The sequence below is a fragment of the Mobula birostris genome, chromosome 7, assembly GCF_030028105.1.
Source record: "Mobula birostris isolate sMobBir1 chromosome 7, sMobBir1.hap1, whole genome shotgun sequence".
In the NCBI taxonomy this organism is placed as follows: domain Eukaryota; kingdom Metazoa; phylum Chordata; class Chondrichthyes; order Myliobatiformes; family Myliobatidae; genus Mobula; species Mobula birostris.
Genome location: NC_092376.1, coordinates 105,257,694 through 105,279,323, shown reverse-complemented (window position 1 = coordinate 105,279,323; position 21,630 = coordinate 105,257,694). Strand labels below are relative to the sequence as shown.

Below are 21,630 nucleotides of genomic sequence, written 5' to 3'. Positions count from 1 at the left end.
TGCTTTTTAACTTTCTGCCCAGTTCCCTAAAAATCCATTTGAAGGAGCTCATCCCTGCTCTTGCCTAAGTCATTGATACCTTTATGGCACATCCTCTGGCTGCTCACCCTCCCCTCTCTGAATCTCCTATACCCACTGAGAGACATCCTTGAAGTGGTACAGGACGTTCTGAGAATGGAGGATGGGCAGCCCGAGGCAGAGCCAACATGGACAAAAGAACTTAATAACAAAGGTGAAGTAATAACGACTGTTCTTTGAATTAACTCTGAAACTAATTCGAAGGGTGAGAGCTGCATCGTTGCAAGGCAGGTCGCAATTATGGATGGAAACGGACAGTCAGCAATTCAGATCAAGATCCTTCAGGAGTGGAAAGAAAGAGGGGAGAGGGGTATGAGAAGATGTGGAGAAGGGGAGGAACAAGAGCTGGCAGGTGATAGGTGGATGCAGGTGAGGGACATGATGGGTAGGTTAGAGAGAGGTAAAAGTGGAAATGATTTGAGAATCTGGGAGGTGATAAGTGGAATTGACAACGGGCTGAAGAAGATGCAGTCTGAGAGGAGACATCAGCGGAACATGGAGTAAAGGGAAGAAAGTTGCTCCACCTTTCCCCCACCATTCCCTACCTTCTCTTGCTCGCCACACCCCCTCTTTTTTCATTTCTGATGATGGATTTTGTTCTGAAATAGCAGCTATACATTTCCTTCCATAGCTACTGCCTGCCCTCTGAGTTCCTCCAGGTGTTTGAGTGTTATTCCAGATTTGCTGCATTTAAAATGTCTTGTGTCAATGTTTCTAATCTGTCATGTTTCTGAGACTGACGGGAGCCCTCTATTTATTTACTACTCCTGACCATCACAGGACCATCCTACCAAGACCATAGCATCCATCAAAGCATGGCATTCCATCTCAGCCAGTTTCCAAGGAGATCAATGGATGGTAAGTAGAAGCAGGAACCACTGAGTCTCCCTTGCTTCTTGGGCCAGTTCATTGAAGTTGATTTTGGTATTCAAACTATTGTCACTCATCTTATCATAGACAGGAAATTAACATTAATTCCCTTCACCAATGGCACAGAGTGACTGCTCTGTGTTCTAGCTACAAAATCCACTGCAGTTACTGAGCAAGGTTACTACTATAGCACCCTCCAAATCTGTGTTCTCTGCTACTCAGCTCTGCAGATGCTCAGGAACACCACCGCCCACAGGTTAGCATGATCTGAGATCAAAGTGCTTCACTGGCCTTTTACTGATGTTCGGAGTACATTTTGCAGGAGCAACATAGGAAAACTGAGAGTGGTTCAATAAGGTGGCTCACCACCATCTTTTCTAGTGCATTTAGAGATGGGCCATAAACGCTGACATTATAAGCAATGCTTATCCAGAAATGAATGTAAGAATATATCTCTATATTTGATAAGTTGGTATCATATCAAATGGTGTGTTTATTCAAAGCCAGAAGACAAAGCTTCTAAATATCCATCATTTCACCCATTATTTCATTTCTTGGCTTTTCAGTTGAAAATGATGAGACTCTCCTTAAAGAACAACAATATTGGTCCAAGATACATTTTAATACTTACAGTGAACACCACTTTGAGATTGTTCAACATGTCGATTTCTTTTGGAAGTCCTGTACTGCCCCATCGCACTAAATAATTTTCGCTGGAAGGTAGGGAGAATTGAAACAGCCAAGTTAGTAAAGCTTAGGTTTTGAGGATGATGTATGCGTTGTACTTCAGCGGCCTTTTGCCTGCATCAAGAAATGGGCTGGTTGCACACTTCCTGCCACCTGATAACTGTACACATGCCTGTCAATGAATGATTATTGTTAATGTGCTGATTACTGTTGACATGCTGACACTGGAGAAGGTTCAATGCTTCAAAGGAGATTCCCAAAAATGATTCCAGGATTGAATCGTTTGTCATCTAAGAGCTTTTGATGGCTCTGGACCTGTATTCACTGGAATTCAGAAGAATAAGGTGTTACCTATTTGAAACCTATTAAATGTTGAAAGACCTTGATACAGTGGATGTGGAGAGGTTGTTTCCTATGGTGGGATAGTCTAGAACTAGAGGACACTGCGTCAGAATAGAGGGTGCTCATTTAGAATGGTGATGAGGAGGGATTTCTTCAGCCAAAGAATGGTGAATCTGTGAAATTCACTGCCACAGGCAGATGTGAAGACCAGGTCTTTACATGTCTTTAAGACAGAGGTTGATAGATTCTTGATTGGTCAGGGCATAAAGAGATATGGGGAGAAGGCAGGAGATTTGAGCTAAGAGGGAAAATGGATTTGCCCTGATGAAATGACAAAGCAACTTCAATGGTTGAAATTGTCTAATTCTGCTCCTATATCTTATAGTCTTATGATCTTTTGGTTAATATGTTTCTCAAAGTGATAAGCAAGTGACACACAATTAAAATAATCCCCTCTTACTGCCCTGCTAATGTTCACACAGTTTAGAAAAATACAAACCTCTCCATTCTTACACTCATCACTAATGACTCTAATGTGGGCCCCATTCTAATGTTTTGGTTTTCTCTTTGAATTGTCCCTATCCCCTTATCCCCCAAGTCACCAGCAGCCCAGTAAAGAGACACACTACTGGAACCACAAGGCAGCTTCATTAGAAAGGAAGGATTGATGTGATTGCACTGGAGGGAGTGCAGATGAGATTCACCAGGATGCTGCATGGATTGGAGGACTCAATTTTGGAGAGAGTCTGAGTAGTTTATCTTGTTTTCCCTGGAGGGAAGGAGGCTGAGGATGACCTATTGAAGGTAGATGCAAATTATGTACCCTATAGATAGGATAGATTGTCAAAATCTTTATCCCATGATATGGCTATTAAAGCAAGAGGACATGGGTTGAGCTTAGAGGAAGGCGATATAAGGTGTAGGTACTTTTCCCAGAGAGTGGTTGGTATCTGGAAAGCACTGCCAAAGGAGGTGATGGAAACAGATACGATCACTATGTTAAAGAGGAATTTAGACAGACACTTAATTTCAAGGCATAGCAAGTTACAATCCTAATATAGGCAAGTGGGATTGGAGGAGATAGATAAATAGTTAGCATAGATATGATGGGACAAAAAGCTCATTTCTGTGCTGTATAACTCTGTAATTCTAAGAAGCACATGGACCTAGAGAAGACATTCTAAGAGTATAGGCTGAAATGTTATCCTCTCAGTGAATGATAGGGCATTGATGTGTGTGGTAGAACAATGGGATCTGGAAATACAGATCCATAACACCTTGGAAGTGGCATCACAGGTAGGGATAGGGCTGTAAAGAGAGCTTTGGGAACTTTGGTCTCCATGCATTGTCACATTGAGTACAAGAGTTGGGATGTTATGTTGAATCTCTGGTTACATACCACAACAGAGATATCAGAGAGCTTGAAAGAGTGGAAAGAAAACTTACAAGGTAATTTCTGAGACCTGAGGGACTAAGTTAAAGGGAAAGGTGGAATAGTTTGGGACATTATTCAGTGAAGTGCAGAAGAATGAGGGGTGAGGACAGAGGCATACAAAATAATGTGGGCTACGGATAGGGTGAATACATGCAGGCCTTTTCCCCTGAGGTTGTGTGAGATTAGAATCAGGGTGAAAAATTAAATATTTAAGTGGAAACTGAAGGGAAACCTTTTCAATCAGAGGGTGGCACAAGTGGGGAAGTAATTGATGCGGGTTCAGTTGTAACATTGAAAAGAAGTTTACATAGGTATATGGATGGGAGGGTTATGATCCAGATTCAGGTAGCTGAGCCATGGGACCTGTTTCTTTGCTGTTGTGCTCTATGACTCTGTGTCTCAGCACTCATTAGCATTAAGTTATTGTATTTGGTAAATTATCTAAAGAATTTTATTCAATTAAATTCGGAAAGCAAGCAGTTTACCACTAGCTGTGTGACTAAGAATAGAATGAGCTATTGGTGGCCAAAGCAAAGCTCCTTTTGGGTTGTTTGTAGACTCACCTGATAATTGACTGTTTTTGTGGATCATACAAAGCCATGAAGAGTTCAGAGTCCTCTCCTATTCGACACACAAAATTTCGTACAAACACATACAGGCCGTGAGTTGGGGATGATGCCATACGGGCAAAGGTGCAGCTGTCAGCTTGGTTCTGGGACTGTGGAAACAAGGATAGGAAATGAGTTATTTTTACTTTGAATCTTCCTTTTGGATTTACATAAGACTGAGAAAGCAGTCAGATCTAGGATCCTGACTCCTTAAATGGTCTCTCAAAAGTTTACATGCTGTGGTTGAGTTGATTCCCACTCCACTCCTCTCTTCCTAACACTTGCTCTTTCACAGAAGTATTGAACCTCCACCACTCCCAACCAAAGTGGTTCTTGTTCCAAAGCCAAAAACAAACTGCTGGTGAAACTCAGCAGTCAGGCATCATCGATAAAGACAAAGGGAGAGTAGACTATCACTTTGCCTGCACAGATACTGCCTGATCTACTTCTTTTTTCAACAGCTTTTTTTAATACTTGATACTAACATCTGCAGCCCCTTGTGTCCCCTATTTATTGTTTCATCCTTGACATTTATTTTCAACTGATTGTCATCCTCCCAATTCCTCACAAACAGACAGTTTCTTCTTCCACTGCTCTGCAAGATCCTAAATCTCAGAGTTTTGTTTTCCAGAAGCTCAGCAGAGGTTTTAATGTAATTGTTTGGCAGAACAGGAAGTCCTGAATGACTCTGCAAATCCCTGTTATGTTATGAATGTTCCTCCATGTGCTTTGTGGACCCTGGTTTGGTGGCATAATGAAGAGGACCGTACAGCATTTCATTGACCACAGCTCTCACATAGATATTGAATTGTGGATACTGCTCTCAAATCTTTGGACCAGGAATTGAATTCAGAGCCTATGATATAGCTACAAGAGCAGTTCCCAGTTCTAAAGCTGGAGGTTAGATGTGTAATGTTACACACTCCTAGCATTAGTGGGAACACAGCCGCTGGATTAAAGAAAATTTAATCAATAGCCTAGAGAAAAATAAATAGATCTTCATTAAGGTTCTGCAAGCAATTGTACCTGCATTTCCCAACTTGCTACCTTAAAGGAAACATATCTAAAGTCTACTGGGAACAGTTGGAATTAATTCTTGTCACACGGCTCTGTTGCTATGGTTAGTGACCAGGAGTACTCTCCTATGCACCTTCTAATGAGCTCAGGTACAGGACCAATTTATATAACTGATGTGAGAAAGAGAGCCAAGCTGAAACTTCAGCAAACTAATGAAGTGTGACTGTTAAATTGCATGAGGAGCAAAAAGCCAGTGCAAAAGCAAAGTTTGTTTCTGTCTCAAGATTTTACTGTGTTATAAAGAGCAATGGTTCTCAACATGGGTCATGTGGGCCCCCAAGTGGGCGATGCAGCAAAATTAAAATAAAGAACTGAACATGTGTAATTTAATTGGAACCCTGAATGAAGTGAAAGGGAAAATATGACAGATGATGCAAATAAGGCAGCAAAACAGCTGTAGTAAATCTGTGTACAGGATGCAACATGTCAATTTTTATCTCTGCTCCTGCTTCACCATGTGCAAATCGGCATCCACACCCACCCCCAAATCACAAACTGCAGATTGAGTGGGGCTTGCTGCAGCACGAGGATACAATTGCAAGATGATGCTGGTAATATATCTTGATCACTTGAAACAATTGCACAGTGATATGGAACTTTGGTTTAGAGACCTGCTGGAGATCCATATCCCAGACTGGGTAGTGGATCCATTTGGGATGAATGTGAATGATGTTGACACATTGCAAGAATTTCTTATTGAGTAGCAGAGTGATAGAACAGCTCAAGCAAAACCCAAACACAGCAAACGAAACTTCTGATAACTAGTGATATTCAAAATAAGTGTCCACAGCTCCTAGAGAAGCAAAGTTGTTTTTAATTGGATTTCCCATCTCTTATCCAGTTGAAGATGGTTTTAGTCAAGGTCTTCACCTGCTATCAAAAGCTCATAACTGTCTTGATCTTGTGAAAAGAGGTGATCTTCGATTATCTTTAACCAAGTTGCAACCAGATATTCAAAAACGCGCTAGTTTGCATCACTCACAAGGATCTCATTAAGTACCCAAGGTAACAATATTAACCATTTTTTCATGCAACACACATAAGCAGCATCTCTAGGAAGAGGTGCAGTCGACGTTTCAGGCCGAGACCCTTCGTCAGGACTAACTGAAGGAAGAGTGAGTAATCGAAGGGTCTTGGCCTGAAACGTCGACTGCACCTCTTCCTAGAGATGCTGCCTGGCCTGCTGCATTCACCAGCAACTTTTATGTGTGTTGCTTGAATTTCCAGCATCTGCAGAATTCCTGTTGTAAGCATTTTTTCATTGCTGGTTGGAAGAATATTATATATATTATTCAGAAATGTATTTTTCATATACACCTGTAACATTACATTTAACATATAATAATGCATATAAACCTTTCAATAATACCTATAGCCTCCATTAGTTGCTAAAATTATTTTTGGTCTACTTTAAATATTAACTGTATAATAGAATAATTAGTACAGTTGACAAAAAAAACTTTAGCAACTAATGGAGAGTATAGAGCGTGGGGTCTGCAGAGGTAAATGAAAATTACAAGTGGGTCACGAGCAGAGAAATGTTGAGAGGCACTGATAAGAAAAGGTTATATGTGTGAAAAAAGTACATGATATTTGTGAATTCCTTATCCAAATAAAAATAAAATTAAAAAAAAAGAATATAATATTTGCAACTTAATCTCCAGTATTTCAGTTTTCTTTGGTCTCTGGAAGAATTAGGCTATAAACATTAACAGATTCTAACAAATGTATTGTAACAAATTGAAAGCTTATCTGTAAGGCCATGAACTACTTGTGGGAGTGCTGTTATTCCTTCTCTCTAGTGAGACAATTCAATGGCGGGGTAACCCAGAACCCTGTTGTGCTTCATTTACAGAAGATTCTTTACATATCACCCGGAGATAGATGTGGTAGTCTATGCAAACACAAACAGAGTTTCCATAGACTATCATGTTTACCCAGACTTGGACCTCAAATCAGCCAGAGAAAATTATTAATACCATTTCTTCCTTTATCCGTTCAGTGATTTGCTTCGTGGCCTGCTCATGGGCATGGAATAAGCTGATGACACTTGTCTTGTCTTGGTCCATAATATTGCCGTTCTCATCTCTGACCACAAGGTCAAGTTCAAGTACCCTGCACAGATAATAAGCAATTGTTAAAGTGTAGAAGGCCACGGATCAAATGCTAGTAAATGGGAGTAGTATAGTTGAGTACAATGGTTGACACAGAATCAGTGGCCTGTTTCTGTTCTAGGTAAAGTTATGTTACTCATACGACAGAAAGTAAGTCCATGTCTTTTCTTTCATTCTACTGTTTTACAGACTTCTTTTATTGAGGGTGTCAAACAAGATTTCTCCCGTTTGTGTGTGGGGTGTTGTGATGAAGAGCTAAGTGGAAATTAGTAGCATGGCTTTCGGTGTGAACCAAGTGTATGCTTAACAGGTGAATTTGGACAAGGCAGGACTGTTAGCATGAAATATGACTTGAGAGGATGTTTTTTTTAGTTTCACTTGATGCTTATGTAGTTGAGATCTGAGGAAATATGGGGTATCCTTAATTTGCCACAGAAAGTGAAAAATGCCCAAGTATAAGCAAATGACTAGAATATAGAACATAGAATGGTACAGCACAGGAACAGGCCCTTCAGTTCATGATGCTTGTGCTGAAAACACGGACAAATTAAACAAAATTTCTTCTACCTGCACACAATACATATCCCTCCATTCCCTTCATTTTCATGTTTTACATAAAAGCATCCTAACCACTGCTATTGTATCTGCTTCCACCACTACTGTTGGTAGCCTATTCCAAGCACTTATCAGTAAAACAACTACTCCACTCTTCTCCTTTAAACTTGCCCTTCTCATTTTAAATGCATTTCTTCTAGTATTTAACATTCCAACCGCAGGAAAATTTTTCTGTTTACCTTACCTGACCTTATTGGCTTTGTGTTTAAGTTTGCTGACAATACGAAGATAGGTGGAGGAGCCGGTAGTGCTGAGGAAACGGAGAGTCTGCAGAGAGACTTGGATAGATTGGAAGAATGGGCAAAGAAGTGGCAAATGAAATACAATGTTGGAAAGTGTATGGTTTTGCACTTTGGCAGAAGAAATAAACGGGCAGACTATTATTTAAATGGGGAAAGAATTCAAAGTTATGAGATGCAACAGGACTTGGGAGTCCTCGTACAGGATACCCTTAAGGTTAACCTCCAGGTTGAGTCGGTAGTGAAGAAGGCGAATGCAATGTTGGCATTCATTTCTATGGAACAGAGTATAGGAGCAGGGATGTGATGCTGAGGCTCTATAAGGCACTGGTGAGACCTCACTTGGAGTACTGTGGGCAGATTTGGTCTCCTTATTTAAGAAAGGATGTGCTGACGTTGGAGAGGGTTCAGAGAAGATTCACTAGAATGATTCCGGAAATGAGAGGGTTAACATATGAGGAACGTTTGTTCGCTCTTGGACTGTATTCCTTGGAGTTTAGAAGAATGAGGGGAGACCTCATAGAAACATTTCGAATGTTGAAAGGCATGGACAGAGTGGATGTGGCAAAGTTGTTTCCCATGATGGGGGAGTCTAGTACGAGAGGCCATGACTTAAGGGTTGAAGGGCGCCGATTCAGAACAGAAATGCGAAGAAATTTTTTTAGTCAGAGGGTGGTGAATCTATCGAATTTGTTGCCACGGGCAGCAGTGGAGGCCAAGTCATTGGATGTATTTAAGGCAGAGATTGATAGGTATCTGAGTAGCCAGGGCATCAAAGGTTATGGTGAGAAGGCGGGGGAGTGGGAATAAATAGGAGAATGGATCAGGTCATGATAAAATGGCGGAGTAGACTCGATGGGCCGAATGGCCAACTTCTGCTCCTTTGTTTTATGGTTTTATGGTCTTATTAACTTCTGTTAAGTCTTCTGTCAGCTTCTGACACACCAGAGAAACAACCCAAATTTGTCCAGTCTTTCCTTATAGCTTATACACTTTAAACTATGCAGCATCTTAGTAAATCTTTTCTGCATCACCTTTGTATCCCCTACATCTGTCCTGTAATGGGGCAACCAGCAATCAAGAGCAGAATAAATCCGAGTAATTTGTGCCAAATGATGCCTCTGCAGAAGCATCACGGTAGCCATTCTGAGATCTGTAGGATTTGCTGCTAGAGGTCAGTGACCAGTGGTGTTCTGCAGGGATCTGTTCTGGAACCCCATAAATAGCTTGGATGAGGAAATTGAAGTGTTCTTAGTAAGTATGCAGATGATAGGAAAGTTATTGGTGTTGTGGCTAGTGTAGCAGGTTGTCATAGGTTAGAATGGGACATTTACAGGTTACAGAGCTTGGCTGAGAATTGACAGATGGCGTGCAACCAGAAAAATGTGAAATGATGTACATCGGATCCGACATAGAATGGGAGTCCGCTTCGCCAAGCACCAACACGCTGTCCACCAGAAAAAACGGGATCTCCCAGTGGCCACCCATTTTGATTCCACTTTCCATTCTGATTCTGTCATGTCTATCCATGGCCTCCTGTACTGTCGCGATGAGGTCACACTGAGGTTGGAAGAGCAACACCTTGTATTCTGTAAGGGTAGCCTCCAACCTCAAGGCATGAGCATCAATTCCTTGAACTTCTGGTAACTTCCCACTTTTACCATTCCCATTCCCATTTCCCTCTCTCTCTACATCTCCTTACCTGTCCAACACGTCCCTCTGTTGCTCCTCCCCTTCCCTTTCTTCCATGATCATCTACCCTGTCCTATCGGATTCCCTCTTCCCCAGACCTTTTCTCTTTCACTTATCAGCTTCCCAGCTCTTTACTTCACGCCTCCCTCTCTCCCGGTTTCACCTATCACCTGCCGCCTTGTATTTGTCCACAAGCAGCAGCAAGGTTATGATCCCACCCCCCACCCCCCCACCCCACCAGGATGAAAGCATCAGCACCCTCCACCGAGAACTCAAGAACAAATGCAAGAAACTATGATTATATAACTGTGGGAAGGTTTTCTGACACTTACACCTGGAATTGCACTCTAATGCCTTGTTTTAAACTGGAAGGGCCAGACTGAAAATTTGCACAAGCTAGTAACAAAGCATGCTGTATTATATTCCCTAAACCCACCCCATGGGCAGGGACGGAGATGGAGAAAGAAAAAGAGAGAGTGGTGGGACAGAGATGGGGAAAGGGGAAAGGGGGAACAACAGAGTGAGGGAAGAAAGATTGGGAATGGAGGGAGAGGGGGACAGAGAGGGAGGAAAGACTATGGGAGAAGGTGGGTATAGTTCTGTATTTTGTGTGATTCTTTTTACGTACCTGTTCCCATAGTCTATTCTGGAAGTGACTTTCTGCTTCAGTTCCTTCAGCTCATCCTTTGGCAGAGTCCCCGAAAGCAGTTGCGATCGCCATTCCATCAATTCAAACATCATGCTGCGGACTTGCTTGAACCTGTTCTTCTTACCAGCCTGAAGTATGGGAAAAGGATTGATTAATTAGTATCATCTGAGTTGAAATCTGGTGACATATCATCCTGCTTCAACAATATGTCTGTCATGAAACCTCAAAACACCTCTATCAAAGACATAACAAATCACAGCCTTTCTGTGACTTGTGTTAATGGAAGGGCTTGTGTCCAGGTGAAGGGTTTTGACCTGAAACATTGACTGTCTATTTTTCTCCATGAATGCTGCCTAATTTATTGATCTTCTTCTTCTTCTTCTTCTTGTTTTACAAAGGTGGGTACCCAGCTTAATGGTGCATTACCGCCACTAATTTACTGATCTCCTCCAACATTTTGTGCCTTTCTCCAGATTCTAGCATCTGAAATCTCTTGTGAATTATTTGTCCTTATTAGATTAGTAGTAATCCGAATGGATAAAATGATGGTCATGGCAGAGGTATGGCATCTAGTGTCTCAGATAATACTGTATACCTTATGGGTCTATCTTCAGTTTACCAAAAAACTTGTTGCTGTTAATTTGCTGTACACTTGGAGTGAAACGATTTTGCCTGCGTTCCAGGATCCCTTAACATATGTTTAATGCCAAGTCCTCATCTCTCAAGGTGATTATTACGTTCTCATTAGATATCTCTGGTTGGGAACATCTCACAAGTGATCACTTGTGAAAGTTTATATCATGTTGATCCAAAAAAATGATAGCTGTTCACTCTAACCAGATTTTACTAATAGTGAAGGCTCAGAAACAACCATATTTAAAGGGTCAGTCACACTTAACAGTTCTGCATACTGGTAATTTACTTTATTATTGGTGGGAAAATAAGTGATGAGAGCAGATAGACATTGCAGAAGGTTGTCATGGAGATCTCTGTGAGGTGCAGTTTTGTCTGCAATGTTGAAAACAAGTTATAAATCTGTAAGAGTTTTACTCTTGAGCGTACAGGTGGAGTCACCTCCTGTGAAGATTTTTTTTCAGAATTCCCAGCGTAGGTCTTTTTGGCCACACCAAAACCATTCTCCATCCCAAACATCTCTGGTACCCTTAGTGAGGAACAGTGAAGTCCAGGTCCAGACTCTATCCCATATTCTGATTGCTTGTCCCATGTAGCATAGAGGAGTTTTAATTCAACAGCTGTGCGAGAAATGCTGATGTTTGACTTAATGCATTAAAGTCAGCGTTCCTTCAGAATTTTTTGACAGATCATTAATGACAAAAGGAGCATTCCCATCTTCAACCAGTCAGTTCTTGAACCATCTGGAACTAACTTAATCACCAGAGTTTAGCAACATTATGACTGCTTTGATTGCTTAGCATTAAATTATACTTTTTAGCTCTAATTGTGTTCTTGTCTAAGTTATGTATAATATGTTTAATTTATTATTTTCTCATGAATGCTGCTTGTAAGTTTCTATATGCCTCTGATGCTGCAGTTGGTCAGTTTTCATTGCATCTGTGCTTGTATGTACTTGTGCGTATGATTACAAACGTGACTTTTTTTTTGAGTTGTCTCAAACAGGGAGCCTGGTGTTATTTGAGTTGTTGTTTACACGTAAAACTGCCTTGTTAAAAATTGTGCTGAAATATGGTCCCTTTTTCCATTAATCTTCTTAATAATTAACCATAGAACCATAGAAACTACAGCACAGAAACAGGCCCTTTGGCCCTTCTTGGCTGTGCTGAACCATTTTCTGCCTAGTCCCACTGACCTGCACATGGACCATATCCCTCCATACACCTCCCATCCATCTATCTGTCCAATTTATTCTTAAATGTTAAAAAAGAACCCGCATTTACCACCTCGTCTGGCAGCTCATTCCATACTCCCACCACTCTCTGTGTGAAGAAGCCCCCCCTAATGTTCCCTTTAAACTTTTCCCCCTTCACCCTTAACCCATGTCCTCTGTTTTTTTTCTGCCCTTGCCTCAGTGGAAAAAGCCTGCTTGTATTCACTCTATCTATACCCATCATAATTTTATATACCTCTATCAAATCTCCCCTCATTCTTCTACGCTCCAGGGAATAAAGTCCCAACCTATTCAACCTTTCTCTGTAACTGAGTTTCTCAAGTCCCGGCAACATCCTTGTAAACCTTCTCTGCACTCTTTCAACCTTATTTATATCCTTCCTGTAATTTGGTGACCAAAACTGAACACAATACTCCAGATTCGGCCTCACCAATGCCTTAATTGTGCATTTAAAAAATAATTAGCTGGTATTCATCTTACTGATGAGAATGTCTAGGTTTCTCTCTTAATCCTAGGGACTTCTCCTGCTCTCTGCTGCATTCTTTGTGTCCTTCAGGTCAGCCTTGGTGGTGTTCCTTTAAGGGATTTTAGAAGGAATCGAATAACTCTTGGGACATGTTCTGAATTGAGTCTGATTCCGTCACAAACACCTCAGGTACTACTTTAGCATACATTTCTGGGTGTTAACCATTGATATTGACATAGTTTTAGCCAAATACCTTTAGTGTCACACACATCTCCAGTTTACAATAAAAAAGGTTAAAATCCATTTCTTAGGCATCAATATTTTAAATTGTGTGTAAAATCTAATTTTAATCTCAATGTCAATAAGACCAAGGAACTGATTGTAGACTTGAGGAAACGGAATCCAGAGGTCCATGAGCCAGTACATGTTGGAGGATCAGAGGTGGGGAGGTCAGTAACTTTAAATTTCTGGGTGTCATTATCTCAGAGGACCTCTCCCAGACCCATCATATAAATATAATTACGAAGAAAGCATGACTGTGCCTCTACTTCCTCAGGATTTTCTGTGAAGATTTGTCATGTCATCAAAAACCTTCACAAACTTCTATAGATGTCTGGAGGAAAGTGTGATGACTGGCTGCATTACATCCTGGTAAGGCAACACCAATAACTTTGAGAGGAAAATCTCAAAGGTAGTGGATTCAGCTCAGTATATCATGGGTAAAGTCCTTCCAACCATTCAGCGCATCTATATGATAAACAGCACCCATTATCAAGGACCTAGGCCATGCTTTTTTCTCACTGTTGCTATCATGCAGAAGGTACTTCCAGACTCAAAGCTCCAGGTTTAAGAACAGTTACTACCCATCAACCATCAGGTTCTTGAACAAAAAGGGATAACTGCACTAATTCTATTTCTGGTGTTGCCACAACCAATGGTCTCTTTTTAAGGACTCTTTATATTGTTATTTCATGTTATTAATAGGGAGAAGGTGAAAGGACAGAAGGTAGATAAGTCTCCTGGGCTAGAGGGACTTCACTCCAGGGAACTGAAAGAGGTAGCTGAAGACATTGTGGAGGCATTAGTAATGATCTTTCAAGAAACTCTAGATTTTTAAATGGTTCCGGAAGACTGGAAAATTGCAAATCACAAATGTCGCTTCACTCTTTAAAAAGGGAGGAAGCAGAGGCGGCGCTAAGGTGGTGCTAGCTGGTGCTATAGCCCCAGCAGAAATTGCAATAGCACCAGCGTAGCACCACCAAGAAATTAACTGAAATTTCACATACAAATTGCAGCTGTTTTGCGTTCTCTGTATAGTTTTGAATACAGCTTATTTCTCGAGTTGATCGAGTGAAACAGCACCCCCAATTACCATAGCACCCACGCAACAATAAAGTTATAAACTCTGTCAGATCCACTCTACACTTCTGCTTATTTGTTCATTGTCAATATCTTGCCGTTGCTGTCCTCAGATCAGTTAAGCTGATCTGAGATCACTTAAGGTGGTGATGTCACTCACTCTCACTCACATGAGAGATTGATAGTATACATCCAGGTGCAGATCCGTGGTCTCGTGAGACTAACGGATGCCACACACACATTGTGCTTTTACAAGCTAGCGTGGGCCTGGCACGTGCATTATTTTGGCCGGCGTGAAAAATGGATCGATTTTTAGTGAGAAAACGACCTCATCCAGAGGAATCAGTGGTGTCGCAGCCTTAGCCTGCCTTAATTGAAAGTGACATGCAGAAGGAAGTAAGTGGGGATGAGGACGACAGCAGTTCATCGAAGGAGTGTGAGGGCGAAGTAGAGGAACAAGAAATGGAGCGGGATTCAGAAGAGAACATAGATGAAGCTGTTCTTAGTGCTAGTGGGAATACTGTTAGCGATGTTAGCCAGCAGCCTGAGGAAGAACCTCATCGGCCAGCATTGAAAAAGTACACTTCATTGCTCGCAACAAGTTTGGCAACCAGCAAAGGAGTTTTATTCATGGCTGGTTTGACTGACTGGAATATTCGATTACAAATGATACTATGTTCTGCTTTGCATGCCAACATTTCCTGTGTGGAGGACATGGGTTCCATTCTGAGTCTACCTTCACTGTCACCGGTTACCGCAACTGGCAGAAAGCTACAACAGCTTTCAAAACCCACCATGTAAGTGCAGCTCATAAGTTTGCTATGGAGGCATGGGCTGAATTCAGATTGAGAAAACAAGACAGTTCAAGATTGGGATATATGCTTGACAAAGGACATGCAAAGATTGTCCAAGAAAATCATGAGTATATGAGAGCTGTGGTTGAGTCTCTAGCAAGGACAGACAGTGAATTACACAGTGGAATTTCTAGCTCCAGTGAGACCCTACGGCGATGCATTTATAGATTTATACAAACTAATCTGCATATCACTGACTCTACCTGTGACATCTGCCTCATGCAAACGGAGTTTCTCTTGCCTCAGACACCTCAAAAACTACCTAACGAATAGCAGCGGCAATGCTCGGAACAGCAACTTGGCCCTGTTGGGCATAAACAGCCAGAGGACCAAGGCACTTGACATCCAGAAAATCATTGACGCTTTCACCACCAATCACAACAGACGGATTGTGCTTCTCTGAAAACATCAATGGTGAGTGCAGTTGATTTTTTTTAAATTTGGGCCAAAACTAATGCTGATTATTATTATTATTTTGTGGTGGATACCCCACAGTCCTTATGTTTTCTGCAAATCCTAAACTATTACATTTACTGCTATTAAGCTGACCAGTTTTGCTTAGACTTCCAAGTGGTGATTCTGTTGATTTATGTTTTAAATTCAGTAGCCAAATTAATTGAGGTATTGCATGGTCAGAGTACAATTTGTCCAACTCCTGGTAAAACCTTGCATCTGTCGTTTGCCTTATTTGACTTTAATAACGGTGTATCTTTTGGCATTGTCTGTCTATGTAATGCGAATAGCAGTGGGAACAGTTGAGGCCAGTTCATTGGCTATATTTAAGAGGGAGTTAGATATGGCCCTTGTGGCTAAAGGGATCAGGGGGTATGGAGGGAAGGCTGGCGCAGGGTTCTGAGTTGTATGAACAACCATGATCATACTGAATGGCGGTGCAGGCTTGAATGGCTGAATGGCCTACTCCTGCACCTATTTTCTATGTTTCTATGTTTCTATGAAATTGTGGGTTAGTGTTGTGTTTTTCAGTTGAAAAGCACGCATTTGACACTGATTGCGGGATGGTGCGTGATTCTCGTTGTGCGCTGTGGTTTGGATGCTCTGTTGGTTTGTTTGTTTATGCTCTGTGTAGCCCGGGTTGTCTCCGATGCTGTTGACACTGTCACAGTTCACTTCTATACTATATTTATCAATTGCTGTTGCTTGTGAATCAACAGAGGTATTTATAGTAGGCACATAATGTTTGAAGCAGACTTTTGAACGCCACATGTCTGGCCTTGCGAATACATATTACCATACAGTACATCCCTCAGCACCATCACTGAATAATTCAGTCCCACTATAGCACCAGCAAGAAAAAATCTCTGGCGCCGCCACTGGGAGGGAGGCCAAAGAAAGGAAACTATAGGCCAGTTAGCCTGACTTCAGTGGTTGGGAAGATGTTGGAGTCCATTATTAAGGATGAGTTTTTGGGATGTTTGGAGGCACATGATAAAATAGGCTAAATTCAGCATAGTTCCCTTAAGGGGAAATCTTGCCTGACAAATCTGTTGGAATTTTTTGAGAAAATAACAGGTATGATAGGCAAAGGAGAATCATTGGATGTTACTTATTTGGATACACAAACTGCTTTTCACAAGGTGCCACACATGAGGCTGCTTAACAAAACAACAGGTGATAGTATTACAGGAAAGATTGGCTGACTGGCAGGAGGCAAAAAGTGGGACTATACTGGTTGACTGCCAGTGACTTGTGGTGTTGCGCAGGATCAGTGTTGAGATTGCTTTATATTCATGTTATATTTCAATGATTTGGATGACAGAATTGATGGCTTTGTGGCCAAGTTTGCAGATGGTATGAAGTTAGGTGGACAGGTACGTAGTATTGAAGAATCAGGGAGTCTGTATAATGACTTAGACAGTTTGGGAGAATGAGCAAAGAAGTAACGGGTAGAATATAGTGGAGGGAAATGTATGGTCTTGCACTTTGGTAGAAGGAATAAAGGCTAAACTATTTCCAAAATGGGAAGAAAATTCAAAAATCAGAGGTGGAAAGGGACTTGATAATCCTTGCGCAGGATTTCCTAAAAGTTAATTTGCAAGTTGTGTCAGTGGTGAGGAAGGCAAATGCAATGTTAGTATTCATTACAAGAGGACTCGTATATAAGAGCAAAAATGTAATGCTGAGGGCAAGGCTTTAGAAAGACTAAACTTGGAGTATTGTGAGCAGCTTTGGGCCCCTTATAAGCAAAGATATGCAGGCATTAGAAAGAGTCCTAAGTAGGTTCATGACAATGATCCCAGGAATGGCAGGGTTAATGTATGTGGAGCGTTTGATGAATCTGGGCTTGTACTCAGTACAGTTTAGAAGAATGAGAGGGGATCTTATTTAAACCTATTGAATATTGAAAGGCTGTGATAGAGTGGATAATTGCCCTTGTTATCAAGGCAGAATTTGATCAAGTAAGGTGTAAAGAAGTGTTGCTAAAACTGAAATCAATAAATAGCTAAGGGAAACACTGTAACATTGTCGTTATACATTGTATAAATGCAAATGCTTGTGATCAGTTTTCCCAGCCACAGCATCGCACCTAGGATGAATCATCAACAACTTTATCAATAAGCTTCTTTCCATGATAAGGTTAGAAATGGGGATGTTTGCTGTTGCTTGCATAATATTCAATCCCTTTTGCAACTTGTCAACACATGAAACAGCCCACACCTGCATCCAGCAATCCAATTCAAACATGGACAAATAATAATCACAATTCAGTCTCTATAAGGGCCAATCACTTTTTACAACAAAAGAGAAACTGAAAGCCCACTCTTGATATTGATGAATCTCCAACATCAACATGCTGGGAATCAGCATTGAACAGAAACACAGCTGGTTCAACTCCATAGATGTTGATACACTGCTGAGTGAATCTTGTGATACCACAAATTTTTCCCAATATAAATCTAGATTGTAGGTGTCATCTCAACAACTCTGAAGAATGTCATTAGTCATCCATATAATTGGCACACAGTCAACAGCCCAAAATATTCAATCCCTCTGCTATTGATGAACTGTGTTTGCAGAGTGTTCCATTGCCAAAGTACGCTGTAATTATTTGTCACCTGCAAACTCATGTCCCCTACCACAAAGAAGGTCAATGGTAGAAAATACAAGGGAGCATCATCACCTGCAGGCTCCCAGTCAAAGGAAATCATTATCTCGACTTGGAAATATATTATAGTTCCTGCATCCTCATTGGTCTACATCCTGGAACCCTCTCCCATGAATTATTCACAGAAGTTAGACACCACCTTCAAGAGCGTTTAGCTTTAGTGAACTTGCTAGTGATGCCCACGACCTATAAAAGTAATAGTAAAAAAATTTGACTTTCACAACTCATGACCATGTCATGGTCCAGTCCGTGAAATCCGTATTCCGGTTCACAGTCTGGTCCACGACCCTTGCTCCAGGTTTTCCTGTCTACCCTGTTTCTGTTCCTGTTAAGCATTAATTGAGGCAACTGATGCTATGATGCTGGCTGCATAATACCTTCAGAGACCAGGGTGTGGCTGCTGGATTGTTCTTGTCCTTACTCCTTGTATCCCTTCTCCTGCCTTCTGTTTCCTGTCCTGTAGCCCTGCCTTGTCTTGCCGGTAACTCTCGCCTTGCCTGAAGTTCTCGTCTCGCCTTGAATTGCCTGAAGCCTTGCCTTGTCTTGCCTTGAATTGCCTGAAGCCTTGCCTTGTCTTGCCTTGAATTGCCTGAAGCCTTGCCTTGTCTTGCTAGTAACTCTCGCCTCGTCTTGCCTGCAGTCTTGTCCTGAAGCCACTCTGTATCTAGCTCCCTTCCTATCCCTTGCCTCCATCGGGTAAGCCAGGCCATCTTGCCATTACCTACGGTAGGTTCTGCCCCTTCCTGTTCCAATCCTCCATCGGGTGGAGTACCACGCCCTGCCCTGATGAACTGCGCCCTGCCCAGGAGGATCCTGCCTAGCCTCAAGCCTGAAGACTCCATCCTCCTGCCTAGCCTCAAGCCTGAAGACTCCAGCCTCCTGCCAAGCCTCGTCTCTAGCCTCTAGTCTCAAGCCTGAAGACTCCAGCTTCCTGCCTCCTGTCAAGCCTTGCCTCTAGCCTCAAGCCTCAAGCCTGAAGACTCCAGCCTCCTGCCTCCTGCCAAGTCTCGCCTCTACCCTCGAGTCTGAAGACTCCAGCCTCGTCCTGCCTGCCTGCCAAGCCTCGTCCTTGCCTGGTTCTGGGGTCCGAGCCAGAGGCAAGTCCCAGGTATTGGGTCCTTGTCCAGTCTCTGGCTCTGAGTCCAAGCCCAGGCTCCTAGCTCTCTTGTCCAGTCCTGTTTCAAGTTCCTGGTTTTCGTGTCCATGTCCTTGCCATCAGCCTGTATCCTAGTCCTGTCCCTAGTACTTCAGTGTCTGTGTCTTGCACTTGGGTCCGTTCCCAGCTTCTACCTTATGACAGACCATGGATGCCACAAAGCATGTCTGCATACCCTTGACTGAAATAAGTGGCCAGGGTTTTATAAAACCAGCTGTGGAAAAGGCAGATAATCACTGGCTCCACAAGGCTTACTCAGGATGCATGGCACATTCTAAAACTCATCTGTCAATGTCTGAAGACAAATGTTTACCCTTTCACTTGTCCCCACATTATAACAATGCAGGGCAACAGATCTCACTCATGCACCCTATTGTCTTCTATGTGTTAGTTCCCTGAGGTTAAGATAATATCAGCATTTTTTGTATGTCTTATGGTCTTACGGTCATTGTGGTAAAGCAAACTCAGAATTATTTAAGTTTCAACAGAGATTAAAAATTAAAATCAATACCTAACTTGACCTTACTCACACATTTATCTTAATTAACAAAGATCAGTGCCTTTTGTGCCTGGCCTGACACGTCCTCATAATTACCAATAATCTATGCCAGTGTGGATAGTCCCTCCAATACTCCATCTAGTATGTTAAAGGCTTAGTAAGTACAGAGCATTGGATCTAGGTTCAATTTTAAATAGTCTTCTTTCTCAGAAATCATTACCTTTGGCCACCATCTTATTTTTCACTAGCTGAAGAGGCAATCAGATGCAAGAGGTACATTCATGCAAATTAAGTCACTACATTAATGACACTCTTCCGAAGCTTTAAACATGAAATGTTTTTAACTGCTTCTCTAATATTCCCCATTAGTCCACATTTTCTCACTCTTTTAGAGACAATCCATCCATTTATCTCAGGCCTTCTCTGCTGGTGAAAACTAGGTTGTTTTTCTCTTTTCTCCACTTCTGATGAAGGTTCTGAACCTGAAACATTAACCACTTATTTTTCCGAAGATGGTGCCCAACTCAATATATATTTTCAACATTGTCTCTTTTAATTTATGACTGAATTTTAACCAGTGTTTGAGTGCTGGAGCTTCCACTGCTGGTCAGCAAGGACAAACACACCCCCCCTCCTTTGTAAACTAGGTAATCCATTCATGAGCCAGAAGAGGAGAGGTGCTCCTGAGGATTAGTTCAGTGCCCTAAATTGGATTTACAATCCAGGTTAATAACACATATGAAAATAAAGATTTGATAATTAGACAAGCTAGTTGTGAGGAGCAAAGTGTTTGCAAAGGAACACAACCACCTTAGTGAGTGTGATAGTGGTAGATGGGACATAATACGGGAAAGTGTGCTATTATGCACTTTGATGAGAAGACTATAAAAATACATTTCTCATCTGTGAGAAACTAGCGTGAGTTGTACACAGTGAGAAAAGTGTGCTGTTTACAAAATGCAAAATATAGACAGCACAAACATTTCAGAAGGCATGAGGTAGGTTGGCATTTACTATAAGAGGATTGGAATGCAACAATAAGATAGTGATGTTATGACTATACGATACCTTTGTAAGATCACCCTTGGAATAGAGTGCACTATTTTAGTCTCTATTTGTGAGGAAACGTATCCCTCCAAACATAGACCAAGGACAGCATTGTGGGGTGACCCTGAGCTCCCCATTGCTTACCACTTGAATTCCCTGTCACATTCCCACTCCTGCACTGGTACAATGAAGTGTTCCCTCCTGCACTGGTAAAATGACCTGTTCCCTCTGCACTGGTACAATGAAGTGTTCCCTCCTGCACTGGTACAATGAGCTGTTCCTTCCTGCACTGGTACAATGAGCTGTTCCCTCTGCACTGGTACAATGAGCTGTTCCCTCTGCACTGGTACAATGACCTGTTCCCTCCTGCACTGGTACGATGAGCGTAACAATCTCACTTTGTCTCCTCAGTTGTGAGGAATGGTCTTCAACCTGAAATGTGTCCTGACCTCCTAAGTAATACCAGTACTTTTTAAACATTTTAGAATTCCAGCATCGGCACATTTTATTTATTGTAAGGTCATAGTGGGATACAGCACAGAAATAGATCCTTCAGCTCACTGACTCTGTGCTGACCATCAACCATCCCATCGGTGTATCAGTTGCTGGTGTTGCATTACTGACCATTTTCATGCAATGAATTGGCAGAATCCAGATAAGATCCTTCGTCCTGCAAGCATTCTTATTTTTTCCTGTCCGAAAACCCACTGCATGAATGAATCCATCTGCATTGTGAGTGATACTAGGCTTAAACTAAAGCAAGAGTGATCTGGTATCTGATTCACTGAACAGAAACACCTCATCAGTCACTACAAGCAATTTGCCCCTCAATTCACACTCATGGTAACTCGG

The 21,630-nt window shown here is 41.8% G+C and overlaps 1 protein-coding gene across 1 annotated transcript in view; it reads right to left on the bottom strand.

Annotated features, from left to right (window-relative positions):
- Nucleotides 1–21,630, bottom strand: part of LOC140200352 (dedicator of cytokinesis protein 2-like) — a 699,328-nt gene that overhangs the window by 582,478 nt on the left and 95,220 nt on the right. The window contains exons 6-9 of the mRNA XM_072263559.1: nt 10,386–10,534; nt 7,077–7,212; nt 3,976–4,130; nt 1,580–1,661 (exon numbers count right to left, since the gene is read on the bottom strand). Coding sequence (XP_072119660.1) covers nt 1,580–1,661; nt 3,976–4,130; nt 7,077–7,212; nt 10,386–10,534 — 522 coding nt within the window. The remainder of the gene's footprint in view (nt 1–1,579; nt 1,662–3,975; nt 4,131–7,076; nt 7,213–10,385; nt 10,535–21,630) is intronic.